Here is a 25,559-nt window from a genome sequence, read left to right on the forward strand (position 1 = left end):
CAACTCCTCCTTAGACTCTCCAACACTCCAACATGATCTCAACAACACGGTACAGTGGAAGAAGCAGTGGGACATGGAGTTCAATCCTTCAAAGTGACATGTTATTCATATAACCAAAAACAAAACTGTGATTAAACACCAATATCTGTTCCATGGCCAAATCCTAGAATCTGTATCTAATGCTAAATATCTCGGACTAGATCTATCCGCCGACCTTAACTTTAACACACACATATCTAGAGTAACTTCCAACGCAAACATATCTCTTTGTTTCATTAAGGGGAATATAGCAGCGAAAAATAAAAAAATAAAATGTCAGAGAATCAGCATACAAGTCCTTGGTCTGACCACAGGTTGAATATGCGTCAATTATCTGTCCAGAGTTCCTACACTAAATCCAACATTCACAAGGAGACGTGCAATACGACGGGTAAAGAGGGACTACTCCCCTCTCTCGAGTGTAACAGCCATGCAGGAAGACCTGGGCTGGCGTTCCCTTGAACATCGCAGACTAGACTGCAGGCTCATCATGTTTTATAAAATATACCATACCTAGTTGCAGTTAATCTCCCACCATATATCAAAGTCCCTCATAGGTTAACAAGACACATGCATCCTCTATCTCTACGACAAATACAGATTTCCTCTGACTACCACAAGTACTCCTTCTTTCCTCCGGCACAGCATTGTACTTTGGAACAAACTCCCTGGTCACATTGCCACCCTGCCCGATCTTGATCAGTTCAGGCGGGCGGTTGTAAAGATGTTTTAGTCTGGATCCCGGTGTTTTTACTTTTTGTCCTTTCATTTTTTTCTCACTATTAACATTTTAATAATGACTAGAACCCATTTCTAGTCTCACTTATCCTGACATGTTTTCACTGTCAGGTTTTATCTCTCTCTCACCTATTTACTTATTATCAGACGTGCACTTTATTTCCTGCCTTTAACACTCGCGAGAGGGGTTGGCAGTATTCAGAGATAGCTAGATGTTGTAGCCTTGCCGGCTCGTGATAAATCCTATCTTTTAGCAAAGAGCTATAAAAATAATTTTATACTTCTTTGCTTTTAGTGACCATTTTCTAATTTTTAATAGAAATATTTTTCAACAGAACGATTGTAGCATCATCCTCATCTTTCAAAGATGGCCAAGATTTTTATTTCCAGTATATAAAGTAAAAAGTACAGTATGCAAAATGTCATTATTTGCTAATGTTTTAACTCTATTCAATAGGTACATTTTTATTATGTTATTAATTATACTTTTGTTATTTATGTCGGTCAATAGCTATACATAGCTAAATACTGCCCATAATACTCGCGAGAGGTGTGAGGCAGTATAAAGAGATAGATAGATAAAGTTGTCTATATATGTAACACCGACTTGAAATAAAATTTGTATCTTGTATCTGTATCTCTTCGTTTCACACGAAATTTCCTGGGTTGAACAAACTGGGGACGAAAGAATATAGGACCAAATGCTAGATGTAAAGTTTGCTTCGTAACCGGATGACGCACTTCCTGGATACGGTTGTCAAGTTTACATTTCTTGTATTTTCGGGCTCTTGTCAAAACTGAGCGAGTATCTTCAAATTCTACAAAGGGAATCGCAATAAAACAGACATGAGCGGAACTATTTACGACTTGATACCTCATGAAGAGGAGAAACAGTCAAAACCACCAAGGTAAATCTTATTGTGGTGTTGAAATTACAATTTGTTTTTCAACTTTTTGTTTGTTACGTTAGCTAACATCAATTGGTTTTAATTTTAGCAGGTATCTTATACTGCACCTCATACACGCAACAACTGGCAATGTAAAGACAATTCTGTGTTAGACATTTTTGTGACTCATGGCTTCAAGTTTGAAGTAAATATACGGAGCACTTGCACTTTAGTGGTCCCTATAATAATGGCAGTTTAAAAATGTCTTAAAGATTAAAAATTATATGGGGTAACTTTATTTTTAGATAAATATGTTTGGGGGCTACTGCCCCCGCACCCCCGCTTTACCCCACACCCCAACTTTCTGCGTGTGCACGCTGTAGACTTCCAGGAACTGCTAAAGAGATTCTACCCAAATCAGCATCAGATTCTGAGGGAATACAGGCTGATTGGACCATGGCTTATTCGGCCAAAATTGATCCTGACACTAATATCATGAGTAAAAATAACATTTATGAGCATCAAGTTTAATTTCTGATGCAAAGAATAATTGAAATGCTTAGGGCTGTAACGAGTATCCGAGTACTCGGATATCCACGAATTCGACCAAAAGTTCGAGTACGGATATTCGTCTTTGTCGAGATCGTTGGATCGCGATCTTTTCCACTATTACATGCAACACGTAAAATTCTATCAATAAAACTAAATTAAAGCCACATTAAACGTATTTAATGCATTTTTTGCACATCTAAGACGATTACGCATTGTCAGATTCTAGACCGGATGTAAACAAATGTCCTAGGTAGAGTTAGCATCGGTCTTATTTTCGAACGAAAATTAATATGAAATCAGTCAAAACAGTGAATAAACATTTATTATTTGAGAAATTGAATTAAATAAAAAGCTAAATACGAAACTCTTTCCAACAAATAAAGTTTCCTTATCAAAAATACGAATTTTATACTAGATATTGTGATATTTATGCCCGACATCATATCGTTCATCTGCAAGAATGGCCGAACATTACAGTAGTCCACCCGCAAAACCTGACTTTAATTAATGAGCAAAACATTAAACATTAGTCAAAACTGTTAAATGGAGCTGAAACTGAAAAGTCCATAAAGAAAACGGTACTTATATAATGGTCTTGCATTTTTGTGTCATTAAAAATTATGGCTGGTGATCTGTGGTTCGATCTATGAATCGTCAGCCCAGACTCGCGGATCGGATCGCCACTTGTCTGACGATCCACAGCCCTAGAAATGCTTATTTAAATGCATATAACTGATGCATTTTAGCTTGTCGAAACTTCTTACCTGCTTGTAAGGTGTATATTTTATAATATGTACGTCCTTACTTCCAGTTAAATCCGTATAATCAACATTATTTCCTGAACATTGCTGAATCATCCTAAATATATGGTCCTTATTGACTCGTAAATCTAAGTCTGTGGTCCAAATCAGCCAAAATATAAGGTCATTAGACATTTTCTACTTTTATTCAAAGTATTTGGTCCGAATCAGCCAAAATATTTGGTCCGAATCAGCCTGGGCCGAATCAGCCTGTTTCCATTCTGAGGTTTTCTTGGAAAGAGGCCCGGTGGGGTTCTATCTATCTTCCCTTACTGTCCAACCCTTTACAGGGACGTAGACACTTTCATGTACATCAAGCCACAAAGATTATTATTAGAAAAAAAATAATACGAGAAACAGGAGAAAGGATTTTATTGGGACAAATGGCAGTTCATAAAGGGCCAGTTGATTTTACAGGCTAATTTCCTGCAAGGCAAGTGGTGAAACAGAGTATTTTTATACTGGATGGCTGGAGGTGGCATATATTTATGCATAAAATTTGTATTAAATATGAAGCTTACTTAGACTTAGTGCTTTAGTACAATAGATGGTTTTCGCTTCCAGTATATATATTTATTAGGGTTAAAACTACTCTCTGGTTATTTGGTGCAGTTACTGATCTATTGTGAAAATGCTCATATAGTGGGGAGATGTTGGCAGCAGCCACATGAAGATATGTTAATCATATCATATATTAAATTTAATGTGTCAACTTCTAACAGTTTAAGGGTTATTTGACCCAGTAAACTGAAGTGCTACTCCGTGTACTGTAGACTTTATATACCTTTAAAAAAATGCACTCACTCAGATCTATCTTTTTTCGGCAACTTTTGCAAACTTGCACCATCACTGTAGAATCAGTAATGACTGTCACATTATGTAATATCATTAATAATGTTGAAGCCGGAAAAATACTAACAGATATTTGGCGGTATAAATAATGTACTTTTTCTTTCTATATAGGTACATGTCAAAGTTCAGACAGCCTGTAAAGGAGGAATACTTCACACACAAAGGAGACTACAAAACTATGGGACAGGCTAAAGTTCCTGCTCCAACAACTGATAATTTTCTAAAGAAGCATTCAAAGGAACCGAAATTGCCAGACAGTAAGGACTGTATCTTATTTATATAACAGTATGCTCTATAACCCTTACCCTGCTTAGAAATTTCTATAATGAACTTGTCCATCTTTTAATTTGGACAGCACCATTGACTGTTAACAGGGGTGCTTACCAAAAAGATACTGACTGAATGGCGCACAGTGCAGATCTTGATGACAGACTGCATGGATGTGCAGGCTGATCAAGATCTACACTGGTCGCAAAGGCAGAATCAATCGTGTCCAGCATGATAAGGGCTAGATATGACAAAATATGTTTATTTCATTAAAATACAGTAATATTGATATCATAGTTATTTGGCGCCATACATTCACAGACAAGGAATTCTACCAGTTTTGACACTGTTAGAAGTTGTACCTTCCAAAGTAAAGTACAGGGTACATAAGCGTAGTAGTATGTGACTTATAATCATTTTATGTCAGGACACTTAAAGACAGTCAACCAGTGTAATGGGCCCCTTTGATTGTAAGAGTTTTTGACTATAAAGAAAAAAAGCTACTGTTATCTTAAATAGAATTTCACTATAACCTTTCTGGTCTTGTAAAAGTTTGGAGAAGCAATTGGCCAGAATTTTACAGAGAAAAACATTTTTGGCCATAAAATTGATATCATGGCTGTATCTTTAAAATTCAAGTGCCTTTTATCCCCTGAAGACCCTTAGAATGGATTATAACAAAATCAGGTCTAGATCTTGGAAAATAAAGGGGAAAAAACAGATACTTCGGTTATGTGTAACTGTATCAAATGGTAGTGCATTGTGTGTTGATTTTTTATTTTACAATCAAATTTGAGATATTGGTACAGTATAGATATGAACAATTTATTATCTCTTTCATGAAGTGCTTTAGGGTGGTTTTTTGACAAATTGTATCTATTTAAAAGCTTAAATTGCTGGCATTTCCATCGGTTAAAAGTACAAAGATGCTGACCATATATAAATCCATATCGATTTACTGATTTTGTAAGTTTGCTAGTAATGACTAAAATCAATAATAAATTTATAGGGAAAAGCAGGAAGTTGAAAGAGAAAAGACAAAAAACTTAATTTAATGTGCTGATTTATAATAAGGGTGATGTAACAGTCGTAGGAAAAATGTGCAGCCTCGACCAGGACTCGAACCTCGGACCTTTGGCTTACTGTTCCAATGCTCTACCAAGTGAGCTACCGAGGCCACCCGATACGAGAACCGCTACACACCTTCCCTCTTATTGCAAGACATTGGCACTCCTGGCCAATGTCTGCCGCAGACTGTTAACCAAATTCAGATATACACCCCAGCCAAACTGCTTCGCCCGCATGGGCTCCAAGGGTGAGCATCCCGGACGAGCCTCCATGTTCCTGAGACTGACTTTTTTTATAGAAGTAGGAAGGTACTGTATTTTTCTGCTCACCATTGTGCTTTTACTCTGTCATGATTTTATTTCTCTTTTTGCAGAGACTGAGTTCAAATATCCAGATGACGATAGAAAACGCCCAATGGTCCCAGCAAAGGATGATAAGCCACTCATGGGATTGAAAACAACTAAAAATTTCATTACAACAAATGCAGTTCAAACTATCACCTCAGTTCCAAAGAAACCCGAGAAGGTGTATGTAGATACAATTAAAGGTGACAAGAACCTCTTGGTACCATCTGGACTTGAACCAGTGTACATTCACAAAAAGGTAACATTTTGCTCGTTGCATACAAATTCTCTAAAACCAGTTATTCTAGCATAAAACTGCTGCTTTTGTCATTTTCAGGGGGTATTTTACAGGAAGGTAAACATTAACTGTTAACACATCTTTTTATTATGGTGCTTCCTTGTAAAGCATAAATGTATTACATTCATATACACATAATTCAAAATGAAACAACATCAAACAATACTGGCATTCCTGTGCATTTCATTACCAGTTAACAACATTGATGTACAATGTAATCTGGCGGGTTTTTTTTGCTTTTTACACTGTTTATGCTAGAATAGCATCTACACACATTTGTTTTTCATGTTATATCATTAGAATCCTTTGGGGTATGTTGATTCCCAAACCCCACGCAGCATATGATGGCTATATTGAAGTCTTGCATGTTCATCTGACCAATTCCATCATGCCCAGTCTATATCATCTTAACCACTGGGAAGATTTTCATAAAAGTCTCATCCATTGTTTATCTGATTAAGACAACATAAAAAGAGCATATAACCTGGGACATTAAGTCCAAGGTCAAGGTCATACTGTAAAAAGTAAAGATGAAATAACTTAAATTTATGTTAACTCTGTATCTTCTAAACCACTGGAATGAATTTTGTTAAATGAGCATCAATTTTAAACTTATCCAGACATAATTGCAGACTTAACCCTTATCATGCTGGACATGATTGATTCTGCTTTTGCGACCAGTGTAGATCATGATCAGCCTGCACATCTGTGCAGTCTGATCATGACCTGCACAGTTTGCCATTCAGTCTATCATTTTGGTAAGCACCCCCTTTAACAGTTAAAAGCTTCATTACCATCTGTTCTAATTTAACAATAGCAGAGCAAAAGGCAAATTTAGCATTTTTGAAGTCTAAGTCTAAATTATTAATTTTAAATGCTGGTGTGATAAATATAGGCCCAGGTACTATATGTCATGTGCAACATACTCTAACTGCTGTATTGTTTAGGAATATGGAACAACACCACAGTACCTAACACGGCGCCAGGAGGAGATGAAACGCGCTCAAGAGGAATACAATGCTTATGTTGCAGAGCATTTCCGAAGGGGAGCCATGCAACAGCTAACAAACGAAGAGCGCCAATCAATCTTAGACGGACTCAAGCGAAACTGGGAAGAAATTCATGACCAATATCAAGGTTTGTCTGTTGTCACAGATACTGCACCAAAGAAGAACAGGAAAGAGCGAATGGAAGCAGAGATGAAGCAACTAGAAAGAGACATTGAATCAATAGAGCGTCACAAAGTTATCTACATTGCATAACTGTTTCTGAATGTTTTTGAACTAAGGATGTGCAAATTTCAACCATTTTAAAATAAAGAAGGTATCAGTAATTGAAATAATTCAAAAATTAAAGCTAAAAGATTAAAAGAAATGGTGTTTTTGTGCTTTCTAAAAGAACTACAGAGATAATAATTGTAAAGAAATGCCATTAAGCTTGTAAAACATCTTGTAATTTGAAATTTGGTTTTTCTAGCAAATAACTAGCCCAGAGATGTGTACTATATTCTGCATGCTTGACAGGAACAGTCCTTATTTTTCTGGAAATGAAAGAATAAGTTTGAACATTCACAATTTGTAGCACGAGATGTTGCATCAATCAGCATGAAGATTTTCACGAGTCTTAAAAAGAATACCAGGAATGTTTACTTTAATAGTCCATGCTTTTGTCTGTGATACCATATGTATATATGTTGTTGATTGTACATTTCACCCAGTATAGTTTTACCTATTAAATACAAGAGCTTCTTGCTGCATGGTTTGTCCGTGACCTAAAAAAAAACTTGGAGCACATATAAAAATAGCAGAATGGCAGACATCTTGCTCATGTAACTGCCCTCATTTCACTTGTTACGGAGTGTGTTGATTTAGCATTTACATTACTGCATCTTTCTTGTGTAGCTAATTTTTACTGTTATCTAGGTAATATGTACAATAGTTATTTATGCGTTGAGAAAATGGTGTAATTTGATTATTAGTTGTTGTAGAAGTGACTGTAGCAACAAAGCTTGCTGTCTTAAAGATTTTAAATTTCTAATTTCTAGCTCTGTTCTCCAAGGAAAATCTGCATGTCTTAAACATTGTAACATTTATACACCGTCATCTTAAATTTCCTTATTTTTGAGATATGCATGTATTTTACAAATGTAAAGGTATTTTATAGAGAGGGGTATTACATGATTGTATAAATACATGTAGTATTATATTAAAGTGATATTTGAAGACCAGTTTGTGCTTTATATTTGACAGCATATATCTTTGTAGATATGATTTGTAGCCTACCTGTATATAGCAGAGAAAGATAAGGTTAATTATCCCGGTAGGAGATCACCATATCTTTTTCCTAGGGATTAGATAAGCTTCATGTGCACATTTCAATTTTATTGGGTCAAGGGGGAAAATATTGCACAAGAGCAAGTCATGTGCTAATTAATAATTATGTGAGATTTGGTGATTCTAGCTAAAATATTTTTTAATTATAACTATTTTCATTTTTTTTTCACAAATTAATGGGAAAAACTCTTTTACTGGGTCAAGGGGAATAATACTACACATGAGTAAACGTTACAAAAAGCTTAACCCTTATCATGCTGGACACAATTGCTTCTGCCTTTGTGACCAGTGCAGTCTAATCAAGATCTGCACTGTTTGCCATTCAGTGAGTATCTTTTAGGTAAGCACCACTTTTTACAGTTAATGGCACAGACCAAATTGAAAGATGGACAAGTTCATTATAGAAATTCAACAGGGAAAGGGTTAAAAAGGTTTTCAGTTTAAGTTTTCCTGTCACTATTCAGCTCTACATTCCTTGAGACTAATGTATACCTGTCTACCATATCTGTTATCAGCTTTTCGTGGATTTCAACTTTTGAACATAAAATGAATGGGAATTTTACTTGTTTGTTGGGATTAAATTTTGTGAATTGACTTAAGGTATTAGGTCACTAATAGTAATGTTTACAAAATGGCCTTTGATTGGTATATTCTGAAAAGTAACCATGTTTTGCACTATTTTGCAAATTTTAAACAACTTTTACCATGTCGTTTTTTTATAAATTTTGAATAACTTATGGTATCTCCTCAAGCTCAAGTAGAGACAAATTTCAAAGTGATAGCCACTATCCAAAACATTTGCAGAGAACTCATTTTACCATTAATTTCAATCGAAGAAACATCAAACTATTGGTAACCAATTATAAAACACAAAATAAAAATGTTAATATCATTTTTTTCTATGGTGCCTCGTGTAAACGGATTTAATGAGGCAGAATTCGTACTTCAACATTGAAAAAATAAGGTCGAATGATGAGTTTCTGTTTTGAATTTTGCTTACTCCATTTGAAAATAACCTTAGGGAAGACGTAAAACCTACCAAAATTTCTTTCACAATATACAATCTAAGAATGAAAGCAAAATAGAGAACTTTCACCGTGCGTAACTCAATATTTTTAAAGATGTGTAAGTCTACCCCTTCTGTTTAAGTAGTAAATTCACTTTGAACAGCAAAAAATCGCTTATAAGATTCATCTTTTTCCATTTTTGTACAAAACATCAATAATAAGTCTTGAAAGAAGTAAAAACTTACTAGTAAAAAAGGAAAATAAAGAAAAAAAAATTTGGTCCCAATAGGGCTTGAACCTACGCCCCCTAAGAATTGCAGTAAAAGTAGGTTTATGGTAGGAATTAAATACTCTTCAAAAAGGAGGTTCTCTATTAGTGATCTAATACCTTAACCACGACATCCACGAAAATTAGTCCCCCACGAATATTAATGATTTCACAGTATGTGTATAGCAAATGCACTGAAAATCCTTTATTTCCCAAGTGAGAAGTACACAGACATGAATACCCTGCCACAAGGCATCAAATGGATTAGCTTTGCCTCAATCTAAAGACAGACTGTTACAATAAAGCCTCAAATGTCTACTTATCTTGTAATTAATCGCACTAACTTAATAAATGAAACTTAACACACTGTCTGGGAAGAGAATGTATTTTAAAAATTAATTACATTTATCCCCCCCGTAAATTAAGGTGCAGTTTGAATGTCAAACTTACAGCTTTTACTAAAAAAAAACATGTATTTTTCATGATATAACAAGCACGATTCTCTCTTCATTCCAAGCTGTTATTAAACTTCTTACCATTCAGTAAATGTGATGCAAGACATTACAATAACATAAATATCTGTACCTTAACAGTTGCAATTAAAACAATGACAATTTTTGAGGTAAACAACCATCTCAGACAAAAAATGTGCATGTTACCCAAACTTAAGTGCGCAGCTGCATTTAAGTGTAATATTTAAGAAAACATTATCATTTATTTAAATATCTTTAAGATATTCATGAAATGAACTATAGACCAACATTTTCTGCCCAATCATTATCTTAACAAGAGCTATCCAGTTGAACAAGGGCCATAACTATGTTACTGAGCTGTTTTGTTACAATTTATAACAAATTTTAATTTCATTATGGCAATGACAACAAATTGCAAGTCAAACAAGAGCTGTCGGATGACAGCGCGCTGGACTATTCGAAGAATTGATTGAAGAATGGGGTCAAAATATTACCACAGATATTCAGACAAAAGAAAAAAAAGATTAGACAAACAATGTTCCTGTATTTGTGGATTTCGATAAGTTTTGCACTAAATGGCAATGTGTGAACCAATTTCAAAGTCCAAAAAGAGCCATAATTCAGCCAAAATAGTTGTCAAAGTTATGTACTCTTGCCTACAGATTGAAATCATGATGATAAACAAGTGTTCAAAGTTTAAAAGCAATATGTCAAATAGTTTTGACAACAATTGGATTTCTGGAACCTACTTGTCAATTTGTCCTTGTTATTTTCGTACTCTTTTCTTTTTCTTTCGAGCAAGGATAACAAATTATAATACAACTACTAACGATATTAATGTAGACTCAAACATTGCAAGTTAAGTTTATTTACTAATAAGTTACTCAAACAGCATTTGAAAAACTATTAGATCATGTGTACGGTCTTTTCACTGTTAATATATTACTAGTCTATCTTTTTAGAATGGTTTCCATATGAATACAAGATGATATTACTTGAAGATAATGAACAATGTTTATTTGCTTAGACATGTACACTTATACACTTTCAAACAATTCTGGTTTATATAGGTAAATTTATTTCTTTTTTGAATAGACAGGTACACTTTCAAAAAATCTTGTTTATGTAGGTAGAATTATTTTTCCAGCTACGCTTGATATTCTATGTAAATATCTTTTTTGGCACATAAAATCAATGTTTGTGATGAATGTATGATACTTTGGATGTGGAAATGGAAATAAATTATAAAAAAAAAAAAAAAAAAAAATAGTTTTGACAAAATGTGGACTTGTATGAAAACAGAACAAATTTCCAAGTCCAAAAAAGGGCCATAATTCAGCCAAAATAGATGACAGAGTTATGTACTCTTTCCTACAGATAGAGACTATTATACTGAACATGTGATAAAAGTTTCAAAGCCATACGTCAAACACTTTACATAAAATATTAACTGGTACGAAAAACTTAACCCAGATTTCTAAGTCAAAAAGGGCCATAATTCAGCCAAAATCCTTGATGGAGTTATGTACTCTTGCCTATAACTGGACATGGTGATGGTAAACAGGTGTTGAAAGTTTCAAAGCTTTATCTCAAAAGACTTTGTCAAAATATGAACTGGTATGAAAAACTTAACCCAGATTTCTAAGTGAAAAGGGGCCATAATTCAGCCAAAATCCTTGAAGGAGTTATGTACTCTTGCCTATAACTGGACATGCTGATGGTAAACAGGAGTTGAAAGTTTCAAAGCTTTATCTCAAAAGATTTTGTCAAAATATGAACTGGTACGAAAAACTTAACCCAGATTTCTAAGTCAAAAAGGGCCATAATTCAGCCAAAATCCTTGATGGAGTTATGTTCTCTTGCCAATAACTGGGCATGGTAATGGTAAACAAGTGTTGAAAGTTTCAAAGCTTTATCTCAAAAGACTTTGTCAAAATATGAACTGGTACAAAAAACTTAACCCAGATTTCTAAGACAAAAGGGGCCATAATTCAACCAAAATCCTTGATGGAGTTATGTGCTCTTGCCTATAAATGGTCATGGTGATGGTAAACAAGTGTTGAAAAGTTTCAAAGCTTTATCTCAAAAGACTTTGTCAAAATGTGGACTGGTACGAAAAACTTAACCAAGGTGTGACACTGATGCCGACACTGACGCCGTGGTGAGTAGGATAGCTCTACTTATTCTTCGAATAGTCAAGCTAAAAAAGGACCATAACTTGAATTACATTCAACCAAGAGTTATCAACCACAGTTATTTCAGCAGGTCTGATGACTAGGAAGAGTGACAGTGTGAAGTTTCAATCCAATACATGTATTTACCAAGATATTGCTGGATACCATAAACACTCGAATATTCAAGATGAATATTCCTCTACGCTGTCAAGACAAATTAGTGAGTTTGGTACAGCTATGAAACTTTGTTTGTTTGTTTTGGGTTTAACGCCGTTTTTCAATAGTATTTCAGTCATGTAACGATGGGCAGTTAACCTAACCAGTTTTCTTGGATTCTGTACCAGTACAAACCTGTTCTCCGCAAGTAACCATCAACTTCTCCACATGAATCAGAGGTGGAGGACAAATTATTTCAGACACAATGTCTTTTATCAAATCTTCACGGAGAACACACCCCGCCCGGGGATCAAATTCACGACCCTGCGATCCATAGATCAACGCTCTCCCTATTCAGCTAAGCTGTCGGGCTCATAGCTATGAAACTGACCCTGTATACAGTTGTATGGTAACAGTGACCATGACCTTACCAAAAAGCTGCACATGTCAGTGTAACAGTGAACATTTGTGCCAAGTATTTTCAAAATCCTTTGAATAACAGAGTTACAGAAACACAAACTGACCAGAATGACAAAACAATTTCTATAGAGGCAAACAAGTTTTATTCTGAAAACCAAGTCCATAGTTGAACTATTGAAGTAGAGGAATGTTGCACTTTTTTTTGTGTCTTACATTGAAATCTTTGGTAACTGTCTTGTAGTGTAGATACGAAGGTTAAAAAACTAGCTTTTTTAACGAAATACAATAAATATCAAATATTCCTACCCAGTTCAGTTAAACAAGTGCTGTTACCAGCTGAAAACATTGCTGAACAAGCAAATTCAGTGACATTATATCCCATGCCGAATAGGTTTTTCTGTGAATGAGAGGATTATCTTTTGAAAATTATTTCATTTCCAGATACATTAATAAAGTTTAAATCAATTAAAGGCCAATATCCCTGCAGTTACTGAAGAGATACTGTTGAAAGGATTATTGTGTTGAATTTGATGGAGATCCATCAATAGGTTTCTTTGCTGTGACAATTTATAGGTTGTATAACAATTAAAGGGCAGTAACTCTGAAGGCTCTTAAATGATCCTGACGAAAGTTGTGCATGCGCATCCTTGTAAACCATAAATATATCTTGTTTAATATGCCATGTTGTATGATATATTATGTTTATGTCAAATGCCCATAAGGACCTTGACTTTCAATAAACTTTGAACCCACCCACACCCACTTACACACCCACTTACCTATAGTGATATGAGCCGTGCCATGAGAAAACCAACATAGTGGGTTTGCGACCAGCATGGATCCAGACCAGCCTGCGCATCCGCGCAGTCTGGTCAGGCTCCATGCTGTTCGCTTTTAAAGCCTACTGGAATTGGAGAAACTGTTAGCAAACAGCATGGGTCCTGACCAGACTGCGCGGATGCGCAGGCTGGTCTAGATCCATGCTGGTCGCACACCCACTATGTTGGTTTTCTCATGGCACGGCTAATATACATTTGGTTAAGTTTATGAAGATCCATTAATAGGTAAGTAGCCTATTGATTAGATACTCTTAAAGATCCCTATTTTTCACCTAAACACAGGCTTTTTTTACTGGTTAAATGCTATTTTGAATTACCAGTATAAGCATTTTCAATTTCGGACGGACGCACACAAACACACACACCAAAGGATTGACAAACAGCTAGATGGAAAATGTCAAATCTATATCCCTCTATCTTTGGCAGGAGATAAAAGTGGCATTAAACACTAAAAAACCTGGTTTTTTTTTCATTGTATGTTATGACTGTAGATTTTCAAGGGGCCTCCACAGTGGTGTATTAACGCTGGTACCTTTGACTCACTTAGCTCTCACCTCTGTGGACTTGGGCCCTCTCAAGGTGCTGTGTAAGAAAGAAATCCATCTCGCTTACAGAAGGCAAGTGATTCTACCCAGGTGACCACCTGTGCCAGATATATAATGCCTGTATTGTCACCCGTGGTCTTCCTCCACCATCATCTTGTGACCTAAACTGTGACGGTGTAACTTAAAACCAAACTTTTAAGAATATTTACAGATTAGAAGTCACCAAGCAAGGAACAGATGTTCAAAGACAGGAGAAAAACAACAGGAAAATTTTGACTGAAATGGGTTTAATAACAGTCTTGTTTTGAACAAGCAGCTTGCAATAGACAGTGGAAAATGAATAGTTTCAAATGTGTTGTCTTTTACATATTTAACACCGAGAAACTGAGAATGGCTCTCCTTGTGATTACCTCATCACATGTACAGTAGATAGGTTTTGTTTGTTTGTTTTAGGTTTAACAGCGTTTTTATTCAGTATTTCAGTTATGTAATGGTGGGCAGTTAACCTAACCAGTGTTCCAGGATTCTATACCAGTACTAACCTGTTCTCAACAAGTAACTGCCAACCTCCCCACATGAATCAGAGGTGGAGGACAAAAGATTTCAGACACAATGTCTTTTATCAAATTGTCACAGAGAACATACGCCCCGCACAGGGATCGAACTCAAGACCCCACGATCTGTAGATCTACGCTCTACCTATTGAGCTAAGTGGGCGGGCACAGTAGACAGGTAGTCATGTTGGTAGTCAAGTTATTGCCTTAATGAGCTAACTGAGTTAAAAGCAGACAAATTACTATAACAAAACTCCTTTGAGTTTGAGAACTTAGTTACTGGTACAGTTAAATGAAATATAACACTACCAATAAACTACCTTTGTCTACAGATCCAAATTTACTATAGGTTATTCCTTAATCAACTGTATTATGTGATAACACAAGCTACTGTCCAGTGAAATACTGAAACACTTTTAAGCTGCTTCATACATGTTTCTAGATAGTACATAACAAATACAACTGCTTGACGGAGAACTGTCCATCATGTTCACACTTGCGTCACAAAGCAAACATGCTGTCTTAATAACTGTATCTGTAATCAGCTTAATATATCACTTCTTCTCCTCGTTATCAAAATAAAGCCACCTTTGCAATTCAAGTGAGATCCTGTCCGGCGAGTAGTGAGGACACGGCAGCATCTGACTCGAGATACATGGTATTTACAGCTTTCTGTGAGATCAACGATCTGCTAGTCTCCTCCTCGTGTTGACGTCTCTGGATCTCAAACATATCCTGGTATATCTGCAACATGCAAACTTGTAATATTATATGTAGCAACTGTTTGTTAATATTACACACCTATCAAGCGTCATTTCCAAGAGACAGATCAATATTTCGAAAGTTTATGTCTTTGCAATGACATGATCAGGATCATAGAGCTCCTGTGGTGCAGAAAGACTCCAGCTGCCTTTAGACAGTTTATTTCTTGTAATTTTCAAGGTGAACATTATTCTGTAGTCATATATTTTAATTAGGGATGGGAGCGAATACTGAAATCAATATTCGAATATTCGGTTTGCCATATTCGAATATATTCGAATATTCGGTTTGTTTTAATGGAAGCTTTAAATTCTTATTAAGTGATTGGCATATACACAACGTATTCATTTGTTTAAAGCGTGGATCATCGTACGTAATAAGGTCAAAAAATGTTGTTGTTTTTTTAGGGTAACCCGATCGTACCTAGCAAAACCCGCCGATCCTAGCGTTTTATTTCACTATTCTGTCAGTATAATCATGAACATATTTAACTAATTCAGTGTTTTAGCTTCAAAATGATACAAAAAGTCAAAACGATTATATCTTAGACCGTCGCAATTTTATCTAAAAATAGCAGGTCGTCCCATTTAAACATGTGAGGCGCTGTTGTATTACCGCCGCCATTCTGAAATTTTTCAATCGGCGTGTAAAATGGTCGAGTAAAAAGCAAGTAAGGCAGACTTAAACCTCCTTCAACATGAACTTATGCATCAATCATATATCATTTCTTGATTTTCTTATAAAGTACTTCAGAATTTAATTCGAATACGGCCGATTGCGGATGAAAACCGATTCTGCGGATGGTCTGAAACGTCGTAAAAATATTGTGAAAAGATCGGCAATATCTACAAGTTTGGTATTGTTTTCGAAAAAAAATTCTACAACTTGTTACATAAAACAGACGCCAATAAAAATGAACAAAAGATAAAAAGATATCACATTTACGCCTAATACAAACTGTTAATCCGTAGCGATGACCCCATGTAATTATGCATTGCAATTTTCTTGTTAATTGGACATCTTTTGACATGCATCTGACACATTGACGCCTGTTGCAAACTGTTAATCCGTAACGATGGCCCCTGCCAATTATGCATTGCTATTTTCTTGTTAATTGGACATCTTTTGATATTCGATAAACAAACATGACATTGTTTCATTCTGTAGAATTAGCATGCTCATATTGCCCAAAATCAATGATACTTATTTTGAAAAAAATTAAATACAATTATTTACGAATATTCGAATTTGATTTTCATATTCGAATATTCGACCGATTTTCGAATATTCGAATATTCGTTCCCATCCCTAATTTTAATAGTCAAGTTCAAATACTGAGTCTGTACTTGACCTATAAAATGGTAAGCTGTGCATAACAGCACACTGAGCAAGCATTGTTACAATTGAAGACACCCTTATTTCAGATAATGCCTAGTTACAACAACATTGCTGAACTGAAATAAGAATGATGTCAAGATTGTTTGATACATGCCCCCTGATAATGCTTGAAAAAATAATGTGTAAAGTCAAAAACACGCCATCACATAGGTAATTTGTCCATTTTTCCAAAAAGGGTGTATTAAATCAGGGCAAAATTCATGAAATATTGGTGCCCGGGTTATGGCCCTTGAGTTATATGATGCGGGTGATGGTATGAAACACCTACTTTAAGTTTGAACCAAATCCATCATAAGAGATACAGTGAAAGTGCATCAAAACTGTAACTAAGGTGTAGATGCAGATGACAAGGCAAGCTGGATACATGTAGCTCTCCAAATACCTTAATTAATCCACTTAAAATTATTTCAGAAACAAACCGTGTTGTATAAATTCAAAATAACACCAACTGGATATGATAACTAGGTGTTTTTGTAACAAAAACATATGTCTCCCCCCTATGAATTCTAAGGATGGAAGAGGGGCATGTTTGTTGGTATGCAGGGCGAAAGTCAAAACGTAAGTTGCAGTTGGTTTTAATGGATTTAATATATGAAGGTGGACGCAGTTTCGTCGAAATCTGTCCAGCAGTATCACCTGTGAAAGCCAGACAAGATTTTTCTATTTTTAGCTCTGGTGGCCATTTTGTGCAGCGAAGCGGAATGTGCCAGCGACGTGCATAACTGGGGTTGGTACTGATCACTGCTGTGAAGTTTCATCGAAATCCAGCCAGCAGTTTGACCTGTGAAAGCCGAACAAGATTTTTCTATTTTTAGCTCTGGTGGCCATTTTGTGCAGGGAAGGGGAATGTGCCAGCGATATGCACAACTAGGGTTGGTACTGATCACTCCTGTGAAGTTTCGTCAAAATCCAGCCAACAGTTTGACCTGTGAAAGCCGGACAAGATTTTTCTATCTTTAGCTCTGGTGGCCATTTTGTGTAGCGAAGCCGAACGTGTCGGCGATATGCACAACTAGGCTTGGTACTGATCAATCCTGTGAAGTTTCGTTGAAATCCGGCCAGCAGTTTGACCTGTGAAAGCCGTACAAGCTTAATGCGGATTGACGGACAGACAGCGAAGGCAAAAACAATAGTCTCGAGACATAATTAAAAAGCCAAGTTAGCCCTTATGGAATAATTTTGTAATTCAACTGCAAGTTGAAAAGGCATCAATCAAAATTTCGAATGCATAAACACACACACACATCCATGAGACTGGTGTATTTCTGCCAGCCTCAATTACATTGTAACTTTGAACAGAAATTACCTTCTTATCCTCATGTGACAAAGAACTCCATTTTAATGCCAACCTTCTTGTTAACTCTTGCTGCGGTATTATAGCATTCTTCTCCTGAGATATACAAAAATATTCTCCTGACCTAGTTTTGCAAACAATAATAAATTAACCTGAACAGTAATACAAAAGTTCTTACTAGTGCTATATAATGGCCTCCCCTAACGGCCCACAACTTCTACTCGTACAGTGTATTATTAAATGTCATTAGTCAGACTGTCAAGAACATCCACCTTGACTAACCCTTATCATGCTGGACACGACTGACTCTGCCTTTGCGACCAGTGAATATCATGATCAGCCTGCACATCCGTGCAGTCTGATCAAGATCTGCACTGTTCGCCATTCAATCAGTATCTTTTTGGTAAACACCCCTTTTAACAGGTACTGTCGAAACTGAAAGATGGACAAGTTCATTATAGAAATTTAGCAGGGTAAGGGCTAATAATGAAGCATGTGACATTCTGCAAAGTATGCTTATTATAACTCTTGCTAGCATGTTCCTGTGTGGGGAAGTGTTTTTTTTACAGCTCTTGTACATAGTTATACACAAATTTCAATGTACTTTATATGGCTATGTACTCAAAGTTTTCTTTCTTTAATGTACTCAAATTATGTTGGATTAAAGAAAACAAGTAAAACAGCACTGCCACAAAACTAGGTTTTCAACATGAGATACCTGACGTTTGACAGAAATGTAAATGTGCGTAATACTAGCAACTACCGGTACACAGTTGCAATGTTTGTACAATACCATATCTCAAAAATTTATGCTAACTAGAGTAAGCAACTGACATGCAAGCTAACCAATATGAGTATCATATGCAATGTTTGTAATGCCAACACTGAATTCAGTAAAACTTTAGCTCATACCCGTATTCTAGTGTCAGATCAGTCCATTCTCTAGAGCAACGTGTTCTGATTTTTCTAAGACTTATTTGTAAATAGAATACAGTAGGTAGATCACATGACTATGTACAAATCAAGAGTACGCAAGTTCAATCCCAGGCTAAGCAAATGTTGTCCTTGTCAATTTTACAGAAACCAATATGTGTGCAGTCATTCTGCTATGTCTGATTCATAGTCAAAGAGAACAAGTCAGTATTGGTACAGAATAAAGATACACATTGGTTACGTCAACTGACTAACTTTACATAACCAAAATACTATTCAAACATGGCTCTATTTCATTGCCAGTTAAACAAAGAAAAAGGTCAAGCTATGTATATTCTGCAATAAACAATGATTGTGGCATGGACTGGTAAGAGAGCATTATGATGTCAATTATGACGTCAGATTGCTGCATGATGCCCAGTTCATTACTATTTGGATAAATGAAGCCTAGCATAATTTTTATCAATAGATTTGTATGTACAATGTACATGTATGTAAGAATGAAAACTCAAGGCCTTCTTGTGGTTTGTTGTCTAATTTAGCACAATTCATCATTCAAATGCTTAGACATTTAATTGCTTGGACTAATACTCTTGTAGTTCAATTCTTGCACATATGAACTCTGAACTATGATAAATCACACAACAAGCTACTTGAAGGACTTGATTATTTGTTAATCAACCTTTACAAAAATGAAGAAGTTATCGAAATCATATAGCATTAAATAAAAACTCACCCTCAAATATTCATTCTTCACAGACTGTCTATACTGATCACAAAACATCAGAAATGCATTTGTTGGCCGCCGTGGAGTATCATAGGAACCGAGGCTCATACTGTACACATCCTGTTGTGAACTCCCAGTTGCCACAGGTGATGATACAAGATCATGTGACCCACCAGCTGCCAGCTGATTGGACAATGTCTGATCAGGTGACTTAAGTAATGACTTGATTTTCTTCAGAGGTTTAGGTTTTGGTGGTGTTTGCTGTTCTGGAATTTTTTCAGCAGCTAGTGGAACTGTCTGAGGTCTCAGTAAGTTATACATTTGATCCTCCTAAAATAAACGAGTACAATAACAAGCACATGAACTTGCAAAACAGAGCTACTTCCAACCAAATTTGTATATGAATAAAGCAATTTCAGTGAATCAGTATCCTCCGTTGAATGGAATAAAAGTTTTACTGTTGAACTGAAAAAAGCATTACCTGCATATAAAAAGCACATTTTCAAAATCAAATGGATGTCAGTTTAGTCCCAATGTCTCATTCCTTCCTCAAGTTATTTAGCTTTAGCAACTGACATAAGTTATGTACTCTTGCCTACAGGTACTGAGACTAATATAATCAATAAGTGTTCAAAGTTTTAAAGCCACATGTCAAATAGTTTTTACAAAACATGGACTTGTATGAAATCTGAACCAATTTCCAAGTCCAAAAAGGGCCATAATTCAGCCAAAATACTTGACAGAATTATGTTCTCTTGCCTACAGGTAGATACTTTTATAATAAACAAGTGTTCCAAGTTTGAAGTAAATATCTTTGATAGTATACATGATATTACCATTTCATAAAAACTTTAACCAACGCCGAAACTGAGGTGAGTCTTATAGCTCTCCATATTCTACAAATAGTCGAGCTAAAAATTATTGGTACAGATTTGTATAGCAAATTATAAATGACTTTTTGTTGTTTGTTGACAGTACATTATCGTGGAAAAAAATGCTTCATCACCTAGCAACATACTCTTCACCTGTTAAACCAATCAAAATATTTATGGGGAACTTTAATGATTGTATAAATCCACAAAATTGAATTCCGACAAACAAACCAAATTCACATTCAATTTATCTTCAGAAGCAGAAATCCATGAATTTATACCCAATGAAATTGCAGCTTCTGCCAAAACCATGAAATTTTATGTCAACAAAATTTTACGTCTTCACAAAAATTTTCATAACAATAATCCAAAAATTCCCTAAATTTTTCTCTTAATTTTGTGGAGTTTGATATTCCTAAAAACTTACCTTATAAGCAACATACACATACACAATAACTTACTGAACAATATAAACCTATGGCCAGTTTTACAGGTTTTAAGTGTATTTTTTTTTAATCTGACACTTTCACAGAAATCATGTAGTGCAAACTAGTACCCCTTTAAAGGCTTTAGAAAATGGACATACCTCCCACATTACTGGCACCTGTGCCTCCCTGTAGTTATCCTTATAGCCATCTAACCTTGCTTGTAGAAACCTGTAAAAACAATGTCATCATGGCATAATCATTCAATTCATATTGTTTACATTTTACCACATGAAAATATTCAACTCTTTCCTACAGAAACTGCTGCATCAAATTTAACGTCCCAAGTTCAATCCTTTGGCACATAGAATATTACCTAAGACATTTTGATACAACCTTGATGCGAAGTCATGCTGGGTAATTTTAAATTAATTTTCTGGAGAGCATCATATAAACAATACATCTTGTTCTTATTTTTATTTCTTTCCAATAAAATATTTTACACAAAATGCAGTGTTTCAAAACACTCGCTCAGGGCAGCCCAACACCAGAATGGGACCAGGGCCCCCTAACACCAGAATGAGACCCCAGCCCGGGACAATGGCCCTGTAACACCAGAATCGTACAGTAGCCTTCTAATGCGTCAATGCAGCTAGTGCCCTCTGTAATGCAAGAATGGGACCAGAGCCTGTATTCATCCATGTTTAAAGACTGAAACTTAATACTTTAAAAGTGTGGCTTTTTCAGCTGTAGACAGCTGAGCAAAATTTCCATAATATAAACTAAACATACTGTTACTGAACATTTTGACATTCTTAATTCTAAGTTTCAGACCTTAAGGGTTGATGAATATAGGCCCTGGGCCAGGGTCATCTAATGCCAGAATTGGATCAGGGCACTCTTATGCCAGAATAGGCCAGATTCCCCTAAAACCAGAATTTTAACAACTTTGTGAGAAATTGGTCTTCATCAGAATCTGATTGTCATTTGCATATCCAAAAAGTTGTGTTCCAACACTTCAGATTTTCAAGAGGATAATTTCCATCAATGTAGCAGGAAAATCAAAATGCCTGGGTGAGTGCACTAACCAATGTGTGACCTGGGTATATTCAGCTATACAAATACTGACCAATGACAAGTAACTTACTTTTTCTCCCTGTTATATCTACGTATAAGTTTCTTCACATGCTGTAGTCTGTTTATCACCTTTTCATTTCCCTGAAAAGACAATGATCACATTTGTCAGCGTTGATAAAACCAAAACAAACCATCCCCAACCCCTCAACATTCATTTTCTTCTACCATGTCTACAGTTTTCAAATCTGCTTTGGTGAATGACAATACTGATTCAATCCATTGAGAATTTATCCATATACAGTATATTCATTTGATCATAGTTTGAACCAATGTCATAACAGAAGAATAGAGCAATATGCTTCAGTAGTAATGATTGTGATTCTTTTTAAGAATCCTTGGCACTCTCTTAAAATCCTTGGTATCTGTGTGTGAGCATGTTGCCTTACAGTGTAGGTTACACTGTGAACACTTAACACTTCACACACAAACTGCTGACTGTAATAACACTACAGCCATTATTCTAATAAATTTTTCTATATTACTATAATGAAAAGAAAATTTGTAAAACATGTGACAGTATTAACTTGTTACATTGTATCCGACGTAAAATAAAATTTCTTGTACTACCTTTGCAGAGTAAAGTACCTGTGTATATTTTAGCAAAAAAAGATTTTTTTACAGGCAGTGGCTAGGTACCGTAATCCTAGCCTCCGATTCTAGGATTGCAGAAGTTCCGTATTCCTAGACAACCCTATGAGGATAGGCTAAGATTACGGAAGTATTTAAGAGTCATCAACTATATGTTAGGACATGCATAAATGATGTTGTAGACTTACTTATTTCACTTAAAATAGCGATTTTTCATGCCTGCCTAATATATATGGGGCGTTCCATGAGAAAACCCGTATTAGTAACAAAAAATCAAAATTGAGATAATAACATATTCATAAAGATCATTCTTTTATCTTTCAAATCCGAAAATTTGAAGTGATTATCTTCAGAGCTACAATGTTTTTAAGTTAGTCACCGAGGGTATTTTGAGACATGACGTTAAGAACGTCATGAAAGCAGTATGACGTCGTTGTGTATGGCGTGTATTTTTCAAGTCATTAATGGAACAAATTATGCGTAACACTTACTTAACATCATGCATTTGAATATTTAGGAACAGTTTAAAGCGATTTTACCGAAAAATAACTTAACCGTATATTTTTAGTTTCATCATGAGCCTTTTATCTATATACCTCTATATTTTCATGACACATGGGTGCTTTGGAATTTCCGTTGCCATGACAACAGAAACAATATTTATATGAAAAATGGTAGAATTTGATTGGTCTTAGATGACACAATTACAATATATTAGTTTCTAGTTTCTGGGGCAACATAAGAAAAACAGCCATTTTTCAGTATTTTACACTACTAATTATACAATAGTTACATCATGTCACTAATACAGGTTTTCACATGGAATGGTCCATATTTATTAATAGCGGCGCGCAGAAATATCGTTGTCATACTACTTGGAATTATACGTGAGCGTTCAATTATAGGTGGACAATTATATATGCGCTGTTGATGAATGATAATATGAATGATAAAGTTAAAATCTTCTTAAAGTGAATTATACGCATTTTTCAAGTAAAATCCAGCTGAAATAGATGTCTGTTTAAAAAGGGTGAAGGAAATTATAGCTTTTAACCCAATACACCAAACTCTTCCTGTTACCAGTACGAAATAATAACTTCCCAAACATGACTTTTCTTATTATAACTGGGGCAGTCTTTTCAAGAAAAGTCAAACTGCATGCAGGAGTTGCTTCCCTTCAACTTCAGAAATCTCTAACTACAGGTAAGAGAGATAATTGCGTAGAAGATTGAAGAAAAGAACTATTATTTTATTAGTCCGATTTCTATATTTCTAAAGAATCAACTTTTCGCACTAGACAACTTTTGGGAACAGGTACCCATACCCTCAGGAAGGGAAATTTTTCGTCGTTTTAAGACAAAAAGGGAAAGTTTTTAGCCATATATGTTACTACTTTTCACACTTTTTAGTACTGTTTTCAAACATTTGATTTTCAAACTAATGTAACTATATTGCAGCAGTAAGAGGCTCTATAATGTAACTTTAAAGAGGGTTCATATCTAGTTGTGTCAAACAACCTATTATCAGGGGAATTTTCTTCTGAGAAAGGGGAAAAAACATATTCCATATTCGGACTGAAAACGGCTAAACGAGTGCTCTGATGAAAATAGTAATGTTTCAATGTTTACATAATTGTCCAACTACATCCGGGCCACACTAGATATTTCCGCGTGCCGCCATTAATATATCATTTCAAATTATACTAAACCAAAATGGAGGACTGATAACAAGAAATAATATGGCAGGCATGAAAAATCGCTATTTTAAGTAAAATAAGAAAGTTTACAACATCATTTATAATGCATGTCCTAAGATATATTTGATGCCTCTTAAATACTTCCATAATCCTAGCCTATCCTCACAGGATTGTCTAGGAATACGGAACTTCCGTAATTCTAGAATCAGAGGCTAGGATTACCGGGCCCAGGATTACGGTACAGTAATCCTAGCCACTGCCTTTTTTACATCAATTTCAGGTCACAATTCGAAAGAAATATGAGAATTACGAAGTCAAGGTTACACTTTGTTGTAAAGAGTTCATATGCTCTCAACAATACAATGCTGAAAGGTCTCTGGTTGGTGTCAATTGTTGGAGAAAAATGTGTATCCGAACTGATACTATCCACATGCTATGCTAGATTGACAATTGCATTTCAATAATTTTGCATCGATCTTGTTGCCGTTTTTCGGTTTCCTTTTCATTTATTACATTTTGGTACCTGTTGTAGATGTTCGCATTTATTTTTAAGTGCTAAGTATTTCTTCATAAACACATTTTCTTCGCCAAACTGAGACTCCAAATTTTCTGCCATGTTTGAACTATTCGTTCTCAAATAATTTCGGACTTGAGGATGCAACATATGGATGGTAAATTGGTTTTTGCCAAAAATCTAATGCTAAATGCTTATTACTTAACGCTAAATGCCAAATACGTAATGCTAATACCAAATGCTATTTATGTAGTAGGGTAGAGTATAAGGGTGCACTTATACTTCCTTGCTATTGAGCTAGCTTTTATTGTATACTTACTGCTAAAATGCTAAATTGTATGTCAACTCAAGGACAATAATATTATGTTTAATTTTAGGCCTCGATCAATTACTGATACATTGATACTTATTGCCAAATGTCACATAATTATGTTAATCGTCAAATTCATCTCATAAACTAATTAATGTATCATTTAATCAATTGAGAACATGTAATATTCTACTGATCTGATTTGAAGCAATAACATGTTCTATCGGCCAGGGGAGCATGCTACCAACAGTGTTTAGTAGAGACAAAATCATCAATTAAATGAAATGTA

At 35.4% G+C, this 25,559-nt stretch overlaps 2 protein-coding genes across 2 annotated transcripts; one reads left to right on the plus strand and one right to left on the minus strand.

Moving 5' to 3' along the window:
* Positions 1-1,505: 1,505 nt before the first annotated feature.
* Positions 1,506-8,072, plus strand: LOC123523014 (enkurin-like). Its single transcript, XM_045300594.2, has 4 exons — positions 1,506-1,685; positions 3,980-4,125; positions 5,577-5,806; positions 6,793-8,072. Exons 1-4 carry the CDS (start codon positions 1,624-1,626, stop codon positions 7,105-7,107), a joined length of 753 nt encoding a protein of 250 aa, XP_045156529.2. The 5' UTR covers positions 1,506-1,623; the 3' UTR covers positions 7,108-8,072.
* Positions 8,073-14,330: 6,258 nt separating this feature from the next.
* On the minus strand, positions 14,331-25,116 carry LOC123523013 (uncharacterized). Its single transcript, XM_045300593.2, has 6 exons — positions 24,970-25,116; positions 22,173-22,243; positions 21,187-21,256; positions 19,738-20,058; positions 18,081-18,164; positions 14,331-15,358 (listed from the first exon to the last, which is right to left on the minus strand). Exons 1-6 carry the CDS (start codon positions 25,108-25,110, stop codon positions 15,212-15,214), a joined length of 834 nt encoding a protein of 277 aa, XP_045156528.2. The 5' UTR covers positions 25,111-25,116; the 3' UTR covers positions 14,331-15,211.
* Between the last annotated feature and the right edge of the window lie 443 nt (positions 25,117-25,559).

The sequence above is a fragment of the Mercenaria mercenaria genome, chromosome 8 (genome assembly GCF_021730395.1).
Source record: "Mercenaria mercenaria strain notata chromosome 8, MADL_Memer_1, whole genome shotgun sequence".
In the NCBI taxonomy this organism is placed as follows: Eukaryota; Metazoa; Mollusca; class Bivalvia; order Venerida; family Veneridae; genus Mercenaria; species Mercenaria mercenaria.

Coding starts and splice junctions, on each gene's coding strand:
- LOC123523014 (XM_045300594.2), top strand. CDS start 1,624: ATGAGCGGAACTATTTACGACTTGATACCTCATGAAGAGGAGAAACAG. Junction 4,126..5,576: donor GGAACCGAAATTGCCAGACA/GTAAGGACTGTA, acceptor CTCTTTTTGCAG/AGACTGAGTTCAAATATCCA. Junction 5,807..6,792: donor CAGTGTACATTCACAAAAAG/GTAACATTTTGC, acceptor TGTATTGTTTAG/GAATATGGAACAACACCACA.
- LOC123523013 (XM_045300593.2), bottom strand. CDS start 25,110: ATGTTGCATCCTCAAGTCCGAAATTATTTGAGAACGAATAGTTCAAAC. Junction 22,244..24,969: donor AATGCGAACATCTACAACAG/GTACCAAAATGT, acceptor TTGTCTTTTCAG/GGAAATGAAAAGGTGATAAA. Junction 21,257..22,172: donor AGATATAACAGGGAGAAAAA/GTAAGTTACTTG, acceptor TTGTTTTTACAG/GTTTCTACAAGCAAGGTTAG.